General features: G+C 36.1%; 1 protein-coding gene across 2 annotated transcripts in view; it reads right to left on the bottom strand.

Annotated features, from left to right (window-relative positions):
- Positions 1 to 21,559, bottom strand: part of TFPI (tissue factor pathway inhibitor) — a 36,626-nt gene extending 15,067 nt beyond the window's left edge. The window contains exons 1-3 of one of the 2 annotated variants that reach the window (XM_054829284.1): positions 21,342 to 21,559; positions 10,889 to 11,011; positions 3,506 to 3,706 (exon numbers count right to left, since the gene is read on the bottom strand). In XM_054829284.1, the coding sequence (XP_054685259.1) occupies positions 3,506 to 3,706; positions 10,889 to 11,006 (319 nt within the window). In that variant the 5' untranslated portion in view covers positions 11,007 to 11,011; positions 21,342 to 21,559. The remainder of the gene's footprint in view (positions 1 to 3,505; positions 3,707 to 10,888; positions 11,012 to 21,341) is intronic. The other variant, XM_054829286.1, reaches the window with a different exon arrangement.
- Positions 21,560 to 22,348: the final 789 nt, after the last annotated feature.

Below are 22,348 nucleotides of genomic sequence, written 5' to 3'. Positions count from 1 at the left end.
CAATCCTTACTGATTGCTAAAGAAACAAATACAGGTATATGAGCACCCAAATAATAATCTGCACTCCTAGCAGTATCTGAGACTTCAGCATGGAAAGAAACTGAATCACTCGCGTAAAGGTTCTTTCCCTTCTCAGCCAGTTCAGTAAGAGTTGGCTTAAGACCCATTTCAGATCCAAGTAGGACAGAGTTTCATTGACTTTATGTGGGCTGGCATTTAGGACAAGATGTTTAGATTCAGGAAGATGCCTTTTACTCTGTCTTTTTTTTTTTTTTTTTTTAAACTTAAAATGGTAGATTATGTTATTTAGTAACTAAGGAATGATGATTTCCATATAATTTTTCCTCAATGGGATGTCATTTCAAGATATATCTTATTTTAATATCATTAGCACTATGTTTGCCCATATAGGACTCCTGAAACCAGAACAGGATTGTGACTGATTCTTGCCACTTCTTCCCTGGAGCACATCTGGTCTCTGAGGCTTTGACAAGTTGTCAGTGAAATTTCATAGTGTTTTTTCCATCCTGATAGAGATAGTTTTATAAGCATGCAATTGCTTGAAAGCAAAACATAATTGATTACAAAAATAACTGAATTCTGCTTTTATTTTAAATTTAAGGTTCATATTTGTATTTATTCTTTTTTTCTTTTGTATTTCTTTTGAGTGCACTGTCTGCAGTGCCAGGTACAATAACAGAAATGTGTGGTGGTGCTAGCAGATCAGAAAAGATCAGGTGTGAATGGTAAATGATGCCTTGACTTACTATTTAGTGAGTAAATAAAATGCATACAGTCTCCTCACTGGAAAGATCAAAGAGATCAAGACCAGAGATACCTTTCACGAAGGATGGCTTTTCCTCTGTTAGCTGTTCTTCCGCTATTTTCTAACCAGTGAGACTTTGTGCTCATGTACAACAATTCAGGTTACATTTTGCTATTGTTTATACATACGACCCATTGAGGCCTTGTTCCACTCAGCCAGACTACTCTGGCTCACTTTGTGTAGGTAAGAAAGCAACCCTGCTTTACTCTGTAAATCATAAAAACCATTGGAAATTGTCATACTAGAAATGTATAATAAACGTATATACTCATTCTTTCCCTTGCTGTGGCTGGACAGGATACAGAGGGAGAAAAGTCCGAGTCAAAGAACTGAATTACAGACTTGAGAAATTTGCAAAGCCTATGCTGGACAATGATGTGTGTTGCTGTTAAATTGGTTTGTATTCAAACAAGCTGTTCTATTACATAAACACACCTGCGAGGACACATCAGCTACCTACACAGGTAGCTGAAAAGTAGTATAAGAAAACACAGAACCTGCAAAAACTTTTTAGTAATTTTTCCTTTCATTTTAAACACCTGCAAATATTTGAAAAACTTGATCAACCTTGTGGAAGTGTAAACAGGTATTAAGACTATATAACATAGTATCAAGACTATAGAGATCACACAGAAGATATTATACCTACTAGTCAAGTAAATAACAGACACCCTGACCTGCACTCCCTGCTCTGGTTTTAACAGTCTATGGACCACTTCTTTTTCTGTTACCTTAGCACCTTTCTTCTTCTGTCAATAAAAGAGAAGATAATAAATTCCTTATTTACAGTACCTAGCTTAGTGGTATGATCAGGTAATGTTTGCAGATTCTGAGGATTAGAAGCATTATAACTAGCAAACATTATTAAAATATTACTTAGGGTAATGTGCACATCAGCCCCAGCCATTACTCTGACAACAGGATGGGAGACAGATACTTACTTCAATGTCTAGAATAAATTTAATGGCACAATTCATAGTCATTTTTATCAGGAAATACAGATGTGTTGTGAACAGGCAACGTAACAGATTTAAGGCCTGATCTAAATACTACATAGATGTGAATTCTGGAAGGGATGGGAGATGGGTAACAGAGACATTTACATTTGTTATAGACAAAGCATGATGCTATAAATCAGCTTGTCATATATATAGTCTGTTTGAGTCAGAAAACTCAAAAAAGAGCTTCTGAAATCAATTTTCTAATCTGAAATTTCTGGAAGTATTTTTTGTGGCATATGTAAACTTGCTGTGCTTGAAAGTGACCTATGCTAATCCTAGAAGGTACAAATTTATATCCTGCAAACCAACTCAATGCCTTTTATGGAAAGGCTCAGGGCTAGAATAAATTATGACAATAGGGCAAAGAAAGTGACCTCTACCAGGATCTGCGTAGCAGTAGGTTGCTACCAGGGTACATCTCTAATAGGCAGGAGAGATTAACGATTTTCATCTGATTGTGTTGCCCATCCTCAGAATAACCTGTAAACTGTTCTCTACTGCAGGATTGTCCAGCATCACTGTCTTGAGCTCAGTAACACTTAATGACATATTTAGCTACTGGGCAAGACATACGTGACTGAAAAGTACCTTCTATTGAGAATGAATCCTAGTCTACCTCAAAGTCTAAATAAATGAACATCCAATATATGAATTCACTTGGGAAAAAAACCCCACATAGTTGGTATACTATCTGAGGGTTATCACACACCTTTGAGGAGTTCTTTATTCTGGAATTTTCTTTCTATTTCTATTGTCCCCCCTCAGTACCTCCCTCACTATCACTTCCTGTTTACACAGGCACCCACATTCCATCTAATTGCCATGAAAGCAAGATCCATATTAGGTATCCAGAGGAAACGCTCAATAAGACTTGAATTCTTTCAGTCTCTAAAAATACGAACTTGTCACATTTTTAGCTCCACTGGCATTAACTTCCAATTTTAAGAATCTTCTACCTTTCATACACTCCTGTGAGGAACAGGAGGTGGTTACTTTCACAAGGCTGAAAGCCTTAGTTAATTACAAGGATCATTTTTAATAGCAAAAACAGCATTCACAAGGCAGTTGCTGCATATTCTGCTGTGTATCATACTGGATTTCATTTTCCTCTTTCTAATGATTAATTCATGAGGTTTCAACAAAATAGTTCTTTTAAGACAAACAGCTGTAACTGACATTTTTAATGAGAATTATTTACTACTGTAGTTCTAAATATGCTCAATCATAGCACACATCCAAAATTTTGGACAGCTTCTATCAGCTTCTCAAGTGAAGGAGAAACCTGGAATTACAAAATTGGGCTAGATACTCTGAAAGCAATAAAGAACACCTGTGCTGCCCACCGGCTTAGCCCAGCCTCAAAATCAATTTCACTTTCAGAACTCTTTCAAAACAGGACTCTAGCTAGAAAATAAGCTTTATTGCATTGGACTCTATTCCGCAGGTCCACTAAAAATAGTCACACTTATCTTTCCCAATCCCAAATGTTTGCTTGCACAAGGTGAAATAATTCAGATGAGTACAACATAGTATAATACTTGGGAACACAGAGGCATCACATTACTGTATTAATAGGAACTGAAGAGAGCCTCTATTTCCAAAATTCATATGGTTTGTGGATGAGAAAGAGCAGATGCAAATGAAGAACCGATAGGAAGATAAAAGAATTGGTACTGGCCTGTTACCACACACTTCTTCTGACATTCTTCCAGTGACAGAAAGTTGTTCTCATTGCCATGGCATCCACCATATTCAAACATTTCACACTCATGGCTTTGAATGTTGAAGTAATAGCGCACATGGATTGCTTTGCATGGGCCTTCATCTGCTTTCATGGCACAGACTGAATGCCCTAGTTTCAGTGGTGGCAAAGCAGCACCTGTAATACAGAGGAGAAGTAGAATGTCTGTTATTAAGTTAGTTCTTCACTGCACAGCGTAACTTCAACATGAGGTTGCTTGCGACTTGCTACAGAGGTACTGCATAACATTTTGCTGTAAAGCTCTGAACACACTAAATACAGATGTAAAAAGGAAATTATCACCTGCATTGGAACACAAATTCCATTCAATCAAACCAAATGAATGGTTTCAGTTTTCAACCAAAACAGCTCATATTATAAACTTAAATTCCTCCTCATAAATCTCTAAATAGCTATGGATAGTGGCTTAGTCACAGCAGCTAGAGACCAATTCTGAACAACAAATACATTGAGAAAATCCTAGTAGCTCCCAAAGACACAATGACTACCCCTGCATAAAAAAGGCAGAAAGAGGGTTTCTTGTGCTCTCTTCCATGCACTTCTAATATTGAACATAGCTCATAAAGACACCTCTTATCAAACAGTGTGGGATGAACTAAGCCAGACAGCCCTGAAGAGGGCACCATTCCCCTATCAGATTACACTTTACTGGCACATGAACCCATCGGGTACAATTGAAAGGTCATCATACTATCTTGTTTTCTTTGATTTCACTGTTCTGGCATTAGAGCTTTCAAGAGCTAAGTAGTACACAACGAGAAAGATAAGGTGAAAAGAAATGCTATCTTTTCAAATCATGTCATTTCCATGTCTTTCAATATATATTACTAGGTCAGGGAATGTTTTGTAAAAATTGTCATATACGTTGTGAAGAAGAACACTAGCAAAGTTTCACACTGTGAATGTCTATAAGAAAATTCTGACTGATGTTCCAGTTTCTGATACTGTTCCCTTATCAATATACAGTTTAATATATTTTCCCTGGTATTAAAATGCAGATGAAGAGGACTAATTTCAAAATTGTCATTAAATATTCAGTCCCTAAAATAGTTTGTGACTGTTTCCTCATTAGTGAAATTAATATTTATAGATTTTGAGGTTAGGAAAATAGATTTGAAAATATTATTGAAGACTGTCTAATAGGAAATGTGGATGAATTAAAACAAAAATTTTTAAGAGTTGTTAGATTCATTAAACTTCCTGTGGAGCTCAGCTTGCCAAACAGATTTCTGAATTTTGTTTCTTGCCAATTTCCTTATCTGGGTCTTCCCGAGTCCATGAGGAATTAGGATTTAGTAGTCACAAGAGATTCCAGGTTGAACCTCCAATGTCTAAAGTTCTGCAACAGGTTTGGGAATCCTTTGGAAGGGACTTAAAAAGGTTCAACTTGAAAGCCCAAGAGGATATTGCATTGCAAAATGAAACTTTGGAATTCCCCTGTTCAGTAATAGGGAAAAAATGCCTTCAAAACATCAAAGTTTTCAGTAACTTTCAGAATAACTCCTGAAATGGTAAAATCAAACATTCAGAGCTCCACAGAAACAGATACAACTCAAATGTGGATGGGGCGAGGGATGGCAGCTGGTTTATAAATATGTTACTTTCTTAGCACACCAGAAATGACATCTCCTACACGACCTGTGTCAGTGACCCAGTTCAGTCGAGAAGAGGTTGTAAAACTTACTAGGTTTCTTAACTACCGGAATTTCAGACATGGGGTTATGTCAGCTCATTTTGCTTGGTACATTATACCACATCAATGCTGTGGGCTGTCAAAACAGAAATAGTGTGCAAGTATAGTTGCAAAACTACACAAGGATGATGAACAAATAGCTTAGTAGAGTGTCTTAGGAACTTTATGGTCTTGACTCCTAGCCTATTTCCCATCAAACCCATAGAACTAAATCATTGTTTTGCTTACTTCCTAAGGCCTTTCCTCTGCAGTCACAGTGACACTGTTACCACTGTCAGATGCACTGACATCTGCTGCAAACATAATGACTGTCTGTGTCACATTTTTTGGCAATCAGACATTTATTTTCTAAGGAGTGCTAGCAAGTCACCATACTTTGACTAAAATCTGTACCCTGTGAAATCCCCAGGGGCCAAACCCTCCAAGTTTGAACAATAACCGAGTGACTCTGAAGAAAGAAGTCTCAAAGGGATTCATGGGAACTGAATCATTTTTGTCTGGGAACAGTGAAAGAATTCTTCCCCGCTATTTTACACCTGGGAACAATTAATTCACACAGATGATATAAAATTAGATTTTCTTCAAAGATTAGAGCAGTAGATGAGAAGGCAAGTGTGTTTGGCCAGTACATCTGCATGGATACAAATCAGCCTGTACTCATTTCACATGTGGAATATACCTTGAGAAAATGAATTCTTAGTATAAGGCCTCCTCCTCTGCTCTTGAGCACTGCAACAAATTGTTCCTACTACATTTTAGGTCCTGTGTGAAGAGCACAGGATATGACATTTAAGGAAGACTTCTGTCAGGAAGATCAGTGAATATTCTTCAATAGAAAGTGGGAAAGTTAAAACTGGAAGAAATTTCAATGGAGTTCCTTATTCAAGTTTTGGCATATTTCTAATGGTGTAAATACCTTGAGACCTTTTCTGACAGATGTCCAAATTGTTCTTAAAAAAAATCCAGTGAAGTAAAATTCCCAGCAACCTGAAGCAGCCACTTCCAGGATTTTACTACCCTTCTTGCAAGACAGGACTTTTTTATAATATACAGACTAAATATTCTTTTATTACATATGAAATAATTTTGTATTTCATTCAGTGCACAGAATAGTTTAAAACCATCCAGTCTTTCTTCCTTTTGGAAGACTTTTGTCTCCTCAATTACCTTTGTACCAAATAAACTCCCTTCTTCCAATTTTTTTATTGGCCTTGCTTTCTAACCCTCTTACAACTCTCCTTTCGATCTTTTCCTATTGGTCTGCATGACTGCTAAAGTGTGCTGCCCAGAGCTGAACATAATCCTCTACCTGAGCTATTACTGGTGCCAAATAGGGTGGAATAATTACTTTGTTTTTTTCTTAATACCTCACAGAATTGCTTGCCTTTTGTTACAACAACATTGCATTATTTTTGTAATGCTCTGCAACTTCCACTTACTTTCAGCAAATATATCCTTGTTATACAGGTGTTTCAGCAATTTTCCAGCTTATATTTATGAATCCATTGACTCTCTTTAAGCATAGCATGTTCCATTTGTCATATTAAAAAGAAAATTAGTTTAATCCTCCACATTGGATCTGGCCACATCGGATATTTATTAATCATTCAATTTAGGCATCTGGTCCAAATAAACTTAGCAAATCTATAGAATTATAGGACTGTACTACCCTAGACCAAGAAAATTGAGTTTGTTATGCTAGAAATACAGTAAGTAAAGGTTACAGCTGTGCTCACAGTCACACAAAAGTGATTACTTGACATACTAAAACCAAAATAAAGCAAAGCAAAACCTCCCGTCCTCCTCCCCTACTCCTCGAATTTTTTATGTAATAACTTTATTACATCAGCTATATAGGTTTTCATAACAGAAGGCATCAAGTGCCCACTGCTCTGTCTTAACAATCTTTCGACTCCCCAGTTTCTGGTAAATGCAAAATAATGCTGATGAGATGGTTCACAATGAGCACAAGTTTAGCGCAGACATTTTATGTCACTGTCTTATTCCTCCACTCCTTCAGTCTTCCTACTTCTGGCAACTGCCAGAAACAGGATACTGCCAGGACTGTTCCTACACAGCATAGCCATTCTCACATTTATTGTTATTCACATGGCAACTTTTGCAACTCAGGACATGGCTATTTAACACATGAACAGCTACTATCAACTAACATGAAGTAATTTCATTGTGAGAGCTCTAATAATCTGCAGTTAGTCGTGCTGTAGCCCTAAACACATGGACCCTATACGATCAATGCAAAGCACTGTTATCACTTTACGAGTAAGCAATATAACATTACAAAACCAAAAGTGGTGAATAATGTCTCATTCTCTTACATGAATACAAGTAAAACCAATACTTTTTTACCTGGCTGCAGGCATAATACAAGACACTAACTTGACTTTCAGACTCTGCAGGGCTGGTTGTTAAAAATACATCCTTTTTAGAAAGTGAATTGATTTCTGTATTATACCTATGACACAACAGATATGAAAGACAACAGTATTATTGCATAGTTGCTTTTTAGAACAGAACTACAGAAATTAAATAGGGAAAATTTCAGCTCTGGGGCCCCCAGTATAAGGACATGGACCTGTTGGAGCAAGTCTAGAGGATGGCCACAAAGATGATCAGAGGGCTGGAGCACCCCTCCTTTGAAGACAGGCTGAGAGAGTTGGGGTTGTTCAGCCTGGAGAAGAGAAGGCTCTGGGGACACCTTAGAGCAGCCTTTCAGTACCCAAAACGGGCCTACAGGAAAGCTGGAGAAGGACTGTTTACAAGGACCTGTAGTGATAGGACCAAGGGTAATGGCTTTAAGCTCAAGGAGGGTAAATTTAGGTTAGATATTAGGAAGAAATTCTTCCCTATGAGGGTGGTGAGGCACTGGAACAGGTTGCCCAGAGAAGCTGTGGATGCCCCCATCCCTGGAAGTGTTCAAGGCCAGGTTGGACAGGACTTTGAGCAACCTGGTCTAGTGGAGGGTGTCCCTGCCCGTGGCAGGGGGCTGGAACTAGGTGATCTTTAAGGTCCCTTCCAACCCAAACCATTCTACAATTATATGAATATAAAACTTAGGAATATTTCTGACTTTTTATGTAAAATACTTTCTGGTTTTGTTTGCTTAGGTTATGGGTTCTCAACCTTATATGACTTCCTGTGGTTATCCTTAATTATAACGATATGCTGTCATCTTTCTAGGCTTTCTTGTAAATGTCTCTCTTTGATAAGTGATATCAATACTAAGCACCCTGTCACTAATGAATAGCTGTTTCTTCTCTCTCCATCTTTGTCACTTTGACAGCTTCCCACCCGCACACTGTTCAGTGCTCTTCCTACCCACGTGTTTCCTACGCTTTCTTTAAGCAGTCACATTTATTCCTGATAAACTTTCACATATGAATAAAATGCACATTCAACTTGTGAGTAATTTTCTTCAGGCTTTGGAACATCAACTAAAATGCTCATATTGGGAGCATACCTGGTTTCAGGTATTACTGAACAATATACATAAACTAGTTGTTTTTATATAATTTATTTTTGTTATCACTTTCACTTATTGGTGGAAAACTGACAGGGTTTACCAGAAGAGAACAAACTGAGAATTCTTTTTATCCTATTGGATTTGACTTGCAACCTTAATTATTACTGTAATTTAAATACTAATAGACAAAAAAAAACCCCTCTTAGATTCACAAAGCACTTGTACCCCATGTGATCCAAAAGTCAGACATTATTAATAATGGATGTACAACTTACTTTATCCTTTAATACCTAAAATTTATTGAATTCTAGGATAAAATACGTCAATGTTTTGTAAATAACTCAGAAAATAAACACTATCAGTGAAATTGCAGCCTACAAAATTTCTGCTTAAATTCACTGAGACCAGAATTTCACTTTTAAGAAGACACAAATATAATTTTAATTAGCAACAATCTAATAATTTTATAGAAACAGAGTACTGCAAAAATATTTTGTAAACACTGCAACTGAGTCTTCAGTAGTCACAAAAACAGGATCCTAGTTTAATTAAGTATCACATTTGATTGTTTTTTACTTTGGAATACAAGCCCAAAAGTTCAGAACTGTTCCTCATACTAAATCAGTTGCTGGTTGTATAACCTGAAATGACTGGTTGAAAATAATCAGTGATAAAAAAATGCCCAATAAAAAGACTATTTAATTTCCTTGAGATTATTTTCTTATTGTCTTTCATACACAAAGTCAGTAAATAAAGGAAAAAATTAATCCAGCAGATTAATGGTGTTCTAGTGATGAAGCATGTTATTTTAACAAGCAAGAGAATTTGGCCTTCATGAAATGCAAGCTTAGGCTAAGGATTTTTATAAAACTGAGAGTTGCAGGGTAGAGCAAAGATAAACGTGACTTTGCCTTAAACAAGAAGGGCATTTATGTACTGCAGGTTAAACAAAAACAAATTTATTCTGTATGAAACAGTCTGGACTACAAAATCATGCTAAGCACATGCTTAATACAGAACAGTGCATATCTTAACTTGTAGTGACTAGTTGTGACAATCCTAAAGCACTAGCTACATTTGTAGTATAGCCATGATTGTGCACAATGAATATTTTTGTCTCAAGGAACACTGCTGCAAAAAACTGATAGAAATAATCTCGATGGAAATTGGACAAGACATGGGCAAATTAAGTAGAGTGCCAACATAAAAAAAAGGTTCCCCTGAGCTGCATTACCAGTTAGGCTTCAAAATAAGACCTGTCAAATGGGAGAAGCATCCACTGCACAGTTCTCTGCAGAAAGAAATCACAACTGTAAATCATTTTCTCAAAGGAAAGAATAACATTTTAGTATGTATGTTAGTGTATTTTTGCCTCATCTGCTTTCTCAAAATTGTTTGGGAGGAAATTACAATATCTTTCACAATGATATCCAGTATAGAAGAGTGATCCACCTTACTTACAGTGAAGTGAAAGTGAACAACGATCTTACAATGGTAATAATCAGAAAACCTCCCCAGTTCTAAGTCACACCTCTAACATTATTTTTCTTAAACATTTCTTTCTAACTGGTGAGTTTTTATTTATCCAGCAATATCAAATCACTTGGGGCTATACAACAAGCTTCTTCAAGGCCCAGAAAAACAACTAGGGCAGCAATTGCATCATCTTTAGACCAAACTGCAAATTAACTGTGACTCAAGAGATCTGTGCACAGGACAGAGCAACATCAGTCTGCAATATTAGTCATCATGTTTCTGCCCCATTTGCCTAGGGAGAGAAATCCCGAGTTTACCAGCTGTATGTTCTTTTCCTTAAACACTGAACTTTTCCATGGGTCCTAAAGCAGAGCTTTAAGGGAATAATCTTGATATCTAACACAATGTTTGATTAGGATTAGAAGTTCCAAAAAGCATAGGAAACAGAAGCCTTTATAGAAGGCAATTTTGCTAAAGCTTAACGCAAAATTCTGAGCATGTCCCTGTTAGAAACCAGTGCATTTTTAGCTTAGTTCCACTTTCAAAAGTTTCCCAGAAAAATTCTCAAGTACAGAATTATACCTACAGTGCATTTTAACACAGTGGGTTTTGTTGTTTAATTTTATGTGTCATTTTCGTAACCTCTTACCTAGAACATCCTCTTCTTCACCATCATCTAAGTCAGTAGTTGCATGCCCAGTGATACAGATGAGCAGCAAGATAAAGGTTAAAGGTAAGGAACATCCCTTCTTCCTTCCTTCCTTCATCTTTCCTGTATAACATACAAATGACAACGTACATTTCAATCAAATTCCTTGAGTGCTCTGCAAAAGTCATTAGCATGGTAGTGCATAGCCATATGGGTAGACAGACAAACTGGGAGCTTTGGAAATAACAGGAGTTATGTTAGTATAATTATACTGTAAGCACAATGAAAAACAAGACAAGATTTACAGCTGTGCTCAGCTGATTGCAAGTCTCCTATCTCCAGTACAGATTAAAGGCACTGCTATTATTTTTATTTTAAGCCACAATTGAAATCACCTCCCAGAATATATAATGATATAAAATGTAACACTACTTTTCATACCCTGATCAGTTTTACACTATGTATAGTTGGCTGTCATGTCCAGTCCTTCCAAATAAGTTTTACTCTGTCTGCAGACCCTAGATTCATTGCCACAAACATAGCATTCTATTTTTAACAAATATTTAATCAATTATAGTTACCAAGTTCCTGGACTTTTGTGTAAGTTGCATTTCACAGGAGCCAGTGAACATTGTGCTACATGGGCTTCAATGCTTTAAGTAGTATTTTGTATCTTGTAGATCCCTTTAATATTGAATACTCAAGTGCAGAGCTATTATTTTTCACATAGGATCCACTGTCATTCACACAAAGAAAATACTTTTACTCCATGGCAGCTGGCATGTTCAAGTTGCCAAAGATGAGGCTATGCATGGACATATCAGAGTACCTCTGTAAAATTTTTGCTTTAACTTTTTTAGAAATACATATTTTCCAAGTAACTAAAAGTTCCTTAAGGATCTCTGAATTCTAGTTAGAGAATAGGCTCAATATCACCTTTAGCTACTAACAGGTAGATTCCCTATAGATATTCTCTTTTCTTAAAGTACAATGCTAAATTTTGACTAATATTAACTTAATAGAAATTAAAGATCTAAGGACTAGGAAGTTCCTAGCCTTTGGATACTGTTTTGTCTTCAGTGTTTTTGTTTACATGCCTGTGAAGATAGCATGTCTGCATCACCTACAACAGAGAGGGCAGGGGGGCCTATGGGAGGAGATGAGATGACCTGTCACTGTGCTTGGGACACAGGCTAAAGAGATGATGCTGAAGTGGCACGTGACATTAATAGCAGTCATCTTTAACAGATTAAACTTTTCTCTGAGTGATATATCTTTGCCTATGAAGTTAGAAGTAAATCCTAGCTAGGGTATCTTGGAAAACACTAGCATGCAATGATGTCTCAGAAAGGTGAAATTTGAACAAAGATAGATTAACCAATCTGCCACAGTCACTCTGAACTGTGCCAGAGCCAGAAGTGGAGTTATATCTTCAACAGCAAATCAGAATTTTCATTTCTCTCTTGACAACTTACCAATTATTCCTTTCTGCATACTCATTGTTTTCCTAACTTGCAGCATGTGGAATAAAAAAGAAATGCATTCTTAAAAATAAGTCTTGGTGAAATTACAGACCAGACCATGAGTAGCACTAATTACTTGGATAATTTTTTAAATTCACAATTTCCCTTAGAAGGCCTCAGTATATATTGTAGTGAAAAACACCAAGAGATATCTTCTTTTTTCTTTTTTTTAAGACGATCAGAATTTTGTGATAAAAAAAGAAAATATGATTGCATTCATTTTTTCATGCTTTTCATCATAATGCTTTTCTGCCAAAATAAACAAAAGAATGCATTTGTCTTTCATGCCATTTAATATAAATTTTTAAGCTTAATTTCTACATTGACATATAGAATCTTTTATCCAGATAAAGTTTTGAAAAATGTTTAGCAAAATAATTCAATCTCATTGAATTATTAATAATGATTTTTAAACAAGCTTTCCTCAAATATTATTTTTTATTTCTATGAACAAATTCAGAAATTGTTGCTTTCTGGTAGAGAATTAATAACTACTCTTGGAATAGAAACCAACTTGTTAAAAATTCTGAAACATTATGTAAACTGAGAAAACATGTAAGAGCTATAATCACTCATTTTCAGGTATTTTTCAAAGAAATAGAAGTAGTGTTTCTAACTAGAACTCCAATTTTACATTCCTATACTATTTTACATATTAAAATTTAATGTCATTAGGTATTATTTTTCCCCTTTCCCCAGTGACAAATTTCTAGTGATCTGTTTGCTCCATTCGGAGTGAATAATCCCTAAATAATTTTTCCCCAACCTCTTTACTGGAGGAATTATTTATGGGTCACTTAGCTGATCACAGGATATCCCTATAACAGCACTAAAAGAGAAAAAAACCATGGCACTGTGCTATGGATTTATCAGTTATCAGCTCACTCTAACATGCCAGATGTTTAGACTTAATTACATTCATTAACACTACTGTCTACATTTACTGGTGTACCCCATTTGCTCTCATTTGCCTTAGTTATTTGTCAGTCTGTTTGGAAGTCTCTTGTTTATATGTGATAATTATATGCTAGTTAATTATTTCCACTTTCTAATGCCATCCACCTTGCAGCTGTTGTCCCAATGTTATCTCATCACTGACTTTTTAAAACATCACACCATTAAAGGAAAGGAAGAGTCTTTACTGAAATGCTCGTTGCAATCCACTGAATAGTTTTGAGTTACAGCACCCAACCTTAGCATTAGCATGCTCTCTCTTTGGGATATTCTCAGCATTTCTTGTCATTATTCAGGTAATTTTCAAGTTTGCCAAGATCAATCAAAGAACAGATATTCCGTCTCCTTTTTTTTTTTTTTCTGAGTACAATACATACTCAGCAAAACAAAGTAACTGTTCAAGACCAAGGGCAATGGCCAACATGGACTTTACTGTCACAGATTCATGATGTTTGCCCTGAATTTGATCAGCTTCTGTCAAAGTGGATGAAGTTTAATGCCAAAAGATCCACAGAAACAGATCTCTTTTTGCCAGGTATTGTATAAAATAGTGTCTTAGACTTCAGACACTAGAAATAAATCACATATGTAATAAGCAAAGCTTTTAACATATCGAAATAATGCAATGTAAGCGTATAACACAAATCCAAAATAAACCAAGAAAACATCTCAAAAAGGAGTTCTATTGACTATGTTTCTGCACAAAGTGAATAGAGGTAATAATGTTTCTTTTCAGCTTTCATAGTCCATTCTATGATTGCCAGAAACAGACTACCTCTTACCAAGCATTTGGCCTAATACCAGATTTTCCTCCACACAAAGCTTCATGGTACATGGCCGTGGAAGAATTTTATTTTTTTATTCAAAAGTTAGAGAAATAGTTACAGCAAGCAAATCTTTTTATTCACCCCTGATAAAAAGTCCAGTTATGCTTTAAGAAAGGAACAAATTAACCGTACAAGGTAACCTGAAGTTGTCTAAGATTGTCTTTATGATGAGAGACGTCTGAGTTATGATGTTAGTTTAACAGTAACTAAAATTAAGATAAATCCATGACTAAGAAAAATTGTATGGGGAGAAATATTAAGTAAAAAATTTCAACCTACTGCACAAGTACTAAGCATTATAATGTAAATAAAGGTGGTGATAATTTGACATCATCTAGATTGATTAAAAGCACAAATATCATCAAATTATCAGATTTGATATTTAGATAGATAGTAATAACTTTCACACTTTTTCTGGCTCCTATGAGTTCATGGGAATGAAAAATTACAAAATACACTTTCAATTTTAGTTTTTGAAATGACATGGGAAAGGGGAATTTTTTAAGCACATTGCTTTCCTTAGAAGTTTTAATTTGTAATCATTGGCACAGTTATGACTCTTCATAAAGGAACTTGCAAATTATCCACAACCTCAGCTGACCATTCCAAGTTGTGCCTGGGCTCTCATTTTCTATACTTGACTTGTTCCAAACATGATGGTAAAAGTCTCACTAGTTCAGAAAAATTCTATTTGAATTTGCTTTTGGATGACTCAAGTTGAGGCTTCAGTTCCTTCTTCCAGAAATCTGCAGCGTATAGATTTAGATTACAAAATTTCATAATTCATTTTCACTCAGTTATCCAGTATTCCCAAAAGCCTGTTTCCAAGTAGCAGAAAAATATAGGAAACAATCAGCCAGAAACAAAAATCCACAATAAGTTTCTCTTTTTCATTTGAAAATAGAATTTTGTATACCGTGAGCTTGTAATTGTCACTCTGTGATTACAAGGATAAATTAGTGCATTTGCACAGAGAACAAAAATTTTGGCAAGGTACAGTATTTCTATTCTACTCAAGTCCTAGATTTCCCTGAGAAGGTGGTCTTGTCAAAAGTAGGGCTTCCTGATCATTGGGCAGTTTCCCAAGAGGCTGTATAACTGCATATCTGCCTTGCTGCAAAGTCTACTGACCAAACACAATCCCCTTTATCTTCTTGCTAACCTTCTCCGAAGGCCATGCAGTCCCAGAACATTGTGTCAGGTATGGGTCGAGGTGGGATGAAGGGGGTGAAGCTTTTAGTACTGACATGCTTAAATCCTTCTGTAGCTTAATTATTTCTTCTAATTCCTAAAGGAAGAGTGAAATCCAAGATCAAAATGAACTTGGCACTGCTTTTTCAACTAAAAACCCCAAACCTTCTAGAAAAGTCCAAGTTTTCTGATTTAATGTTCAGCTGCCCAGTAAGAGAACTTTAAAGCTGTAAGCCTCTTACAATATTGATTTCCTTTTTTAATCCATTCTAATTCTTTTTTATTGTATTTATATGGAAAGCATTATTCAAAGCACTTCATCTGTGACATTTGGCTCAGTAAAATATCAAATGCACACATTTGTGAAGGAATGTCTGTCATGGGAAAAATAGGAAATGCTTTGAGTTTACATAATTTATGTTAAACAGTCTGATTATTTAGGCCAAATTCTGAAAATCTCTGGGAGTAAATACAGCCTCTTATTCCAGAAAGGTTCTAATTTAGGACAGTCAGGAATCAGTCCAGCATTAATACCAGCTTTTCTCTACATCAAAGTGTCATTAATGCAAACTTCATAAATTCCTAAGACATTTCCTTATGAACTGGCACTCTGCTACTCACAAACCAACTACCTTTTGAATGAGACATTTTTATATCTATAACAGACAACATCTAAGTTACATGACAAAGGAGATCAAAGGTCTATGGGTAATAATAGACATTGATTTATTTACTGGTTTAATTAAATGCTTTCATTTGTGAATAATGCCATTAGCTTCCCTCAAGCTGGAATATAGGCAGACAAAGAACACCACAAGCAATCAAAGATGTTCCCAGTAATAGATCCTTATCACCTGGTCTTATAACTAGGTCTTTTTGATCCTGCCACCTGAACACAGAAATATGAAAAAGCTCTCAAGATTTTTCCTTTTTTTTTTTTTCCCCTGAAGACAGACAAGTATAAAACTCTGTGTGTTCTCCATGCAGAATTTTGTGTGTTTGTATATATATTTATTTATTTTTTTACTTATCAGTCTCTTCAGCATCAATTTCTATAGTTACCAGAACATTTAGAAGCAAACATTCCTTCAGTGTGGTATTTATCTCTAACTAGCTAACTGGGAAAAGCAAAATAAAAGCTAGCGTTTCCAGTAGCAGCCAAAACCAGACAGCTTTAGAAAATGGCATAAAGTGACATTGTAATGACTGTAAAAGTGACTCATTCACACTGACAACCCAGGAAATGGAAGCGCGCACACACACACACACAAAAAAAAAAAAAGGCAAAGGATATAAGTAAATAGAGGAATGAATAGCAGGAGATAGGATGTACATAGTCAGAGGTTGAATTTAGCACAGGCAAAAATTAAGATTAAAAGCTCTAATTAGACAGGATTATAGCACCTCTGATATAAAAGCAGACCTTTTTCAGTTTGCTATATTTCAGAGGCATTATATTTGCCCTATGATATCTTGCACTAGCTACTGGGACTTGTATGACAGAGATTTAATTAGACATACCTGTAGTATTGTCTCCCAGCTGGCAGAGTCAGTGAGTCCCCTTAAAAAGTATTTTATTACATGTGCTATTTTGCAGCTATTTGAAGCATCATGTTCTCTCATTTACTCCAGAAAAAGTATGAAGTATGAATTCCTCCCCCTCTCAACTTCTCTTCTTGCTGTACTGTACAGTAGCATCCCTAACAGTCCTGAAAAAAGCCCAAAATTAATAAGCCTACCAGAACACCACCTTTCTTTTTTCACATAACTGCAGACCTCTCCTGCCTTTTCACTTTACTTTGTCAACTCCTTTCACTTGTGCTTTAAAACTGTTCTCCATTTTCCCAACTTAGCTGCAGGACCTATTTATTCCCTTCTCCTAGTAAGCTCACACCTGGCACGAGGTACTTTTGCCATCCTGTCTCACCTCAACTTCTGTTTTGACACAGCTCCAGACCCTCATTTCCTCCTCCATCAAGTTGTTCTTACCTGGCTGAGTCTGTGCCTCACTCACATCCATGATAGCCATCACCCAAGAGCTAGGAACTGGATATATTCTGGGAGGCAGAGAGATGGCAAGAGTATGCCTTGGCAATAGTAGTCTGCAAGTCATTTTCCTAACTCTCTGAATTATAACCTCTGAAATTAAGTGATTTTCAAAATAGCTGCACTTCTCATAGGAACACTGGATTTGCCTGCATCAAATCTTATAACAACTAGCGATACCTTTATGGAGAACAACTAACGATTTTGTAGCTACTTCTACTAGCCATAGGGAAAAAACCCAAAATAAAATACATGGTACGGGATCCAACATTATGAGCTTATCATAAAGGACATACTGAGAACATTATTTGAATTTCAGTTTCCACCTCATAGAAGACTGATTCTCTACTCCACGTATACAGCCTGTTTTCATAGTGATGTAGCTTTCAACAGGCAAAGGAAGTATTCTTTTGCTCCTACCAAAATCTTTTAAAATGTAGACTAAACAAAATTATTAGTTTACATAATTTCATAAATCTTACAAAACAAAACACTAATCCCACCACACTCAAACCTGTAATACTTGGACAGAAACTACTTTGTAGCAAAAAATGTAGGTCATATGATCCTATTTTCAAATGGGGAATGCCTTCAGCATCCTAATAATAGCTACTTTCAGAGCGCAAAAGCCACTAGCAAAACAGACAAGCAGCAATATTAGTTGTGGTTTTAGGAGCACAGCATGGCAGTCCCAACATCAGCATTATAAAGCCTCTAGTTTGTTTTTTTCCTAGCAGTTTGGACTGGAAAAGTATAGTGTTTTCAAATCTCAGCTGTGCTTATTGATAAATAGTCATGAATTTAGAGGTCAGTAAACTTACCACCATCATCTTTTCTAATGGAGAGTCATTTCAGTGCTACTTATTTGTTATCAACCCAGTTGTGTGCAATTTCACATTGCACACACTACAGAAACACAACTACTCAACTTCACTAAAGCAAAGCTGTCAGTTAACTGAAAGTCTAACAGGCAGGCACAGGAGGAAACTACCTGCCACACTGATGCCTGTCATGACTGATTTTGACCATACTTATTAACCTTTTGTAGCCTCATCGTCACATTTTGCACACATACCAAAAATCAAAATACAAATTTCCTTGCTTTGTCAAGCAAATTTAGCTCACTCTCTCTTTCCAGCTGGAGACACTGCATAAATTTTTACTGCAATGGATATATGAGCTTTGGATCATCACGCAGGTTAGAAATGCTGTAATTGCCATCAGTGGGGATACTCCCAGATTCAGACTGCCTCAGATTGTCACTCCCCAAATGCTTAAAACCAACACAAAATAACACTGCCATAGAGAAGAAAGGGTCATATTCCTTTCATCTCCCACCATAGTATAGATAGTGCTGCTTATTCTGGTGGCAGTGCCAGCTTCTGTGGACCTAGAACATTCACCAGATGAGTCTCAGAGCACAGAAAACTTCAGCCTCATCTTTCTACACTACTTTTTCTCTGACTGATGAACACATACATCATTGTCCAGAACCTCATTGTGTTGTATGCATATAGAGGAAAAAGATTGCTTTTCAAAGTAAAAATTGTTTACAGAAAATGCTAATACACTTCTGCATACCTTTCTGAGAAGTTCATAAAAACTGTACCACCTAAGAATTTCCTTCATATAATACTTGTATTTCTAATTTACTTGCTGCAATTGCTACTTTCGATGTAGTTATTTTAAAGTCAGGTCTTTTGGAATGCTCTATTTTCTGAAAGAAGGTTGAACTTTCTTGTGTCCAGATTACATCCTCTGTCAACATGTTCAAATTCCTAGTTTTATTTTTTCACTAAACAGTAAATCAAATTAACCAGTTAACTTCAGAGGTATACTTAGTTACGAATAGCATACATCACGGAAGATGACAGCAATACTAAAGATGGAAAATTAACAGCTGTATTAACAGTAACAGGAAATAATTAAGGAAGTCAAACAAAGGAGTTATGAGAGAAAATTTAAAGGACTAAAAATAAGTCTATTTTGCTGTGAAATAACTATGAGAGGAAAGGAATTATACAATTCCCCATGTAGTTTTGGTTCATTCTATCCCCAGGGGCACTCTTTCCCTATTGTAAAGTAAAAGCAGTTTCATAAGAGAAACGCACAGAAATAGGTAATTTGTCCCTGTTTTTTAAGACAGTTCTCCCTGGTTTTGGCGTGAGGAAGAGCTTTAGATATGAAGATCCCATCTTTAATCCTTCCCAAAATATCTATCCAGTTCTGGTTTCTTTAGTAATTGCCAGCTTCTCCTAGTTCTTAAAGGGAAAATATGACTGTTCAGAATGCAGCCCAAACAGCAATATTAATTACTGGAATTAGACAGATGTTAAACAGTTTGCTCCAAAATTGTGAGATAAAAGTCATATAATTCTTGAGGCTCCTAAGAAATGCATTAAATCTCCAGATTGCAAATTATGTAATGCACAATATAAGGATAAAGATTACTGAAAGTCAGTTTAAAACACACTTGGAGATTCTCCAGCATAAAAGTTAGAAAAATTTCAAATAAATGGCTTTATCAAGCAATTGCCAACATGACTACTTTTTAACGAACCCTTTCATGTGGGATATTCTTGGCAGGAGAAAAGGCTGGAGTGGAGCCTTAACCATCTTTACCTCCTCAATATTGCTCTCTGTGCGTTACACACAAAGTAAACTTGATTACAATTCTCAAACTCAGCTTAAACAATAATCCAGATTAATTTACTGAAGATAGATCTTTGCTACCTTCACAATCACAAACTCTTTCTTAGCAGAATTAAAGAATGAGCAGAAGATTACAAAGGGAAAAGGCTGACAATTTTTCCCAAGTAAGTGCCTAGCAATTCCTAAAGCATGCCTTTGCAGTTCATATCTATACTGACAGCTGGACTTCCTGTCTTTGCGTCTATCCATAAGACATTCAGGAAGGAAGGTTTATATCTTTACATGTTTTCCATGAAGTACTTTGATGACTAATTTCTAGAGTACTGAGTCACATTGACCTTTCACATACTCCCCTCATCCAAATTGTTATTTTCTCCCTACTCCACTTTTCCCATTGTTACATGCCTTTTCCTCTTTTAAATTGTATTTAGACTTTCATAAACATAATTATTTAAAATTTTAACTAGCTTCTTTTTTAAAAATATAGGCTAGTATCACTGCTTTTCATTACAGAGATGCTGAAAATGAAGTTTATATCAATTCTTCCAAGTAAAATAGTAAAATTTTATAAAAATCACCAATAATATTCTGGGGTTTTGGGGGTGGGGCAGTGGTGTGTGTGTTCGCCACATTGCCACCACTGTAAGTCTTATTCACTACTCTCCTCATTGTTCAAGTGTTTTTAGTTTCTTGAGAATTTCAATATACATTGTGAATGAATTTGGCTTATAGTAGCATCAGCTTAATTTGTTTCTCCTAAAATGTTCTTTTCCTTCTCAAAATATTAATTGCTTCAAATGTTAGATGTCTTAGAAGGATTTGAAATAGCCTGGCAGACCCCCGTCTGAATCAAGTCTCCCTTGAAGACACTGTAGTGGAGAAATTGCTTTAAAAAACAAGAGGGTTTTTTTTTTTCAAATTCCAGCTATTGATCAAAATTAACATAGTCACCTTTAGGATGGCGTTCTTTCAAAAAACTGCCTTGGAGTTCAAAATACCTTAGTCTGATGTTCTGACAACCAAAGATTAGTTGTACTAGTAATCATAAAAGTATATTCATTGTCCTACTGTTTCAAATTTACAAAGAAAAAAGTCTCCCTTTTTGCAGCACTCATTGCTGGACTTTGAAACCAAACATCTGACTACTGCATCTACCACATTCTAAAGAAACCATAACAGTAGATACTCCTTTCTGCCAGCTAAAGGAAAAAATAGAAACAACCCTCACATAAAACTGAAAGTCTGTTACAAAGTACTCACCAAACTCCTAGCAACACTTCTTGAAGAAAGAAAGAATTCCTAAAGCAGTGCTGAATATGATCCTCCCCTATTATTTCATGTTGAAGGGGTGTGGTGTAAAGCTACAAAGGCAGGATTGCAACCTGATCTTCCTAAAGCAGGCTCCTGCCTGTGACTTAATCAGCTACTTCTTGTTCTTGCTTTTTGTAGAGCACATGGGATTACTCTGGGTAGAAGTCAGAGGTCTGCAGCAGCAGCAGGGACACTTCCTGTTTAAAGTTTGCGGATCTGCCTGCAATTTAGAGCAACTGTTTTCTAAACAGCACTAAGTAAAATGAAATGCACTTTTAAAGACGAGAGACAGTCTGTAGAATATTCTATTCATTGTACCTTGGCAGGCTTTCATATAACTCTTGAGGATGCCATATTCACTGCCTATTTAAGAGAGATATGTTGTCGTTTACTGTTGGGTTTTGTTTGTCTGATTGTTTTTAAATAAAGCCATGCTCTTCTCTTCACTCGAGATCCAGGCTGCATTCATCACAGTATCTGGAGCTGTATTACAAAGGCTATTCTGCATTCAGCTAGAATGTACCATCTATGTACAAATCACACTAGTATGTGCTAAAACTAAAGTTAAGCATCGTTAAGAGTACCATGGCTGAAGACAGGGATGGGGACTCTAGTTGTAAGACTGAGACCTTGTAACTTGTGGACATAGAGACAGACAACCAGAATCCTAGTCCTGGACACACAGAATGAGAATTTCCCAGATAATGAATTAAACAGCAACAGAGACAAAACTAAGAGCTGAAGAGCAGTAACTTACACAGTCGGTAGCTGTAACTAATTACAGTTAATTCAGGGCACAAACAGGTGAGTTAAATCACTTTCATTGAAGATTTATATTCATCTGGTCATCATTATCTTAACTGACTATGAAAAACTTCCAGTCTGTTTTAACAGACTATCTCTGACATAAACAGAAATACTCCTGGCAGCTTCTTAGATCTCCTGCCTGTTGTTCC

The sequence above is a fragment of the Grus americana genome, chromosome 6 (genome assembly GCF_028858705.1).
Source record: "Grus americana isolate bGruAme1 chromosome 6, bGruAme1.mat, whole genome shotgun sequence".
Taxonomy (NCBI): domain Eukaryota; kingdom Metazoa; phylum Chordata; class Aves; order Gruiformes; family Gruidae; genus Grus; species Grus americana.
Note: the sequence above shows the minus strand (reverse complement) of the source record. Positions and strands in the feature narration are given on the sequence as shown.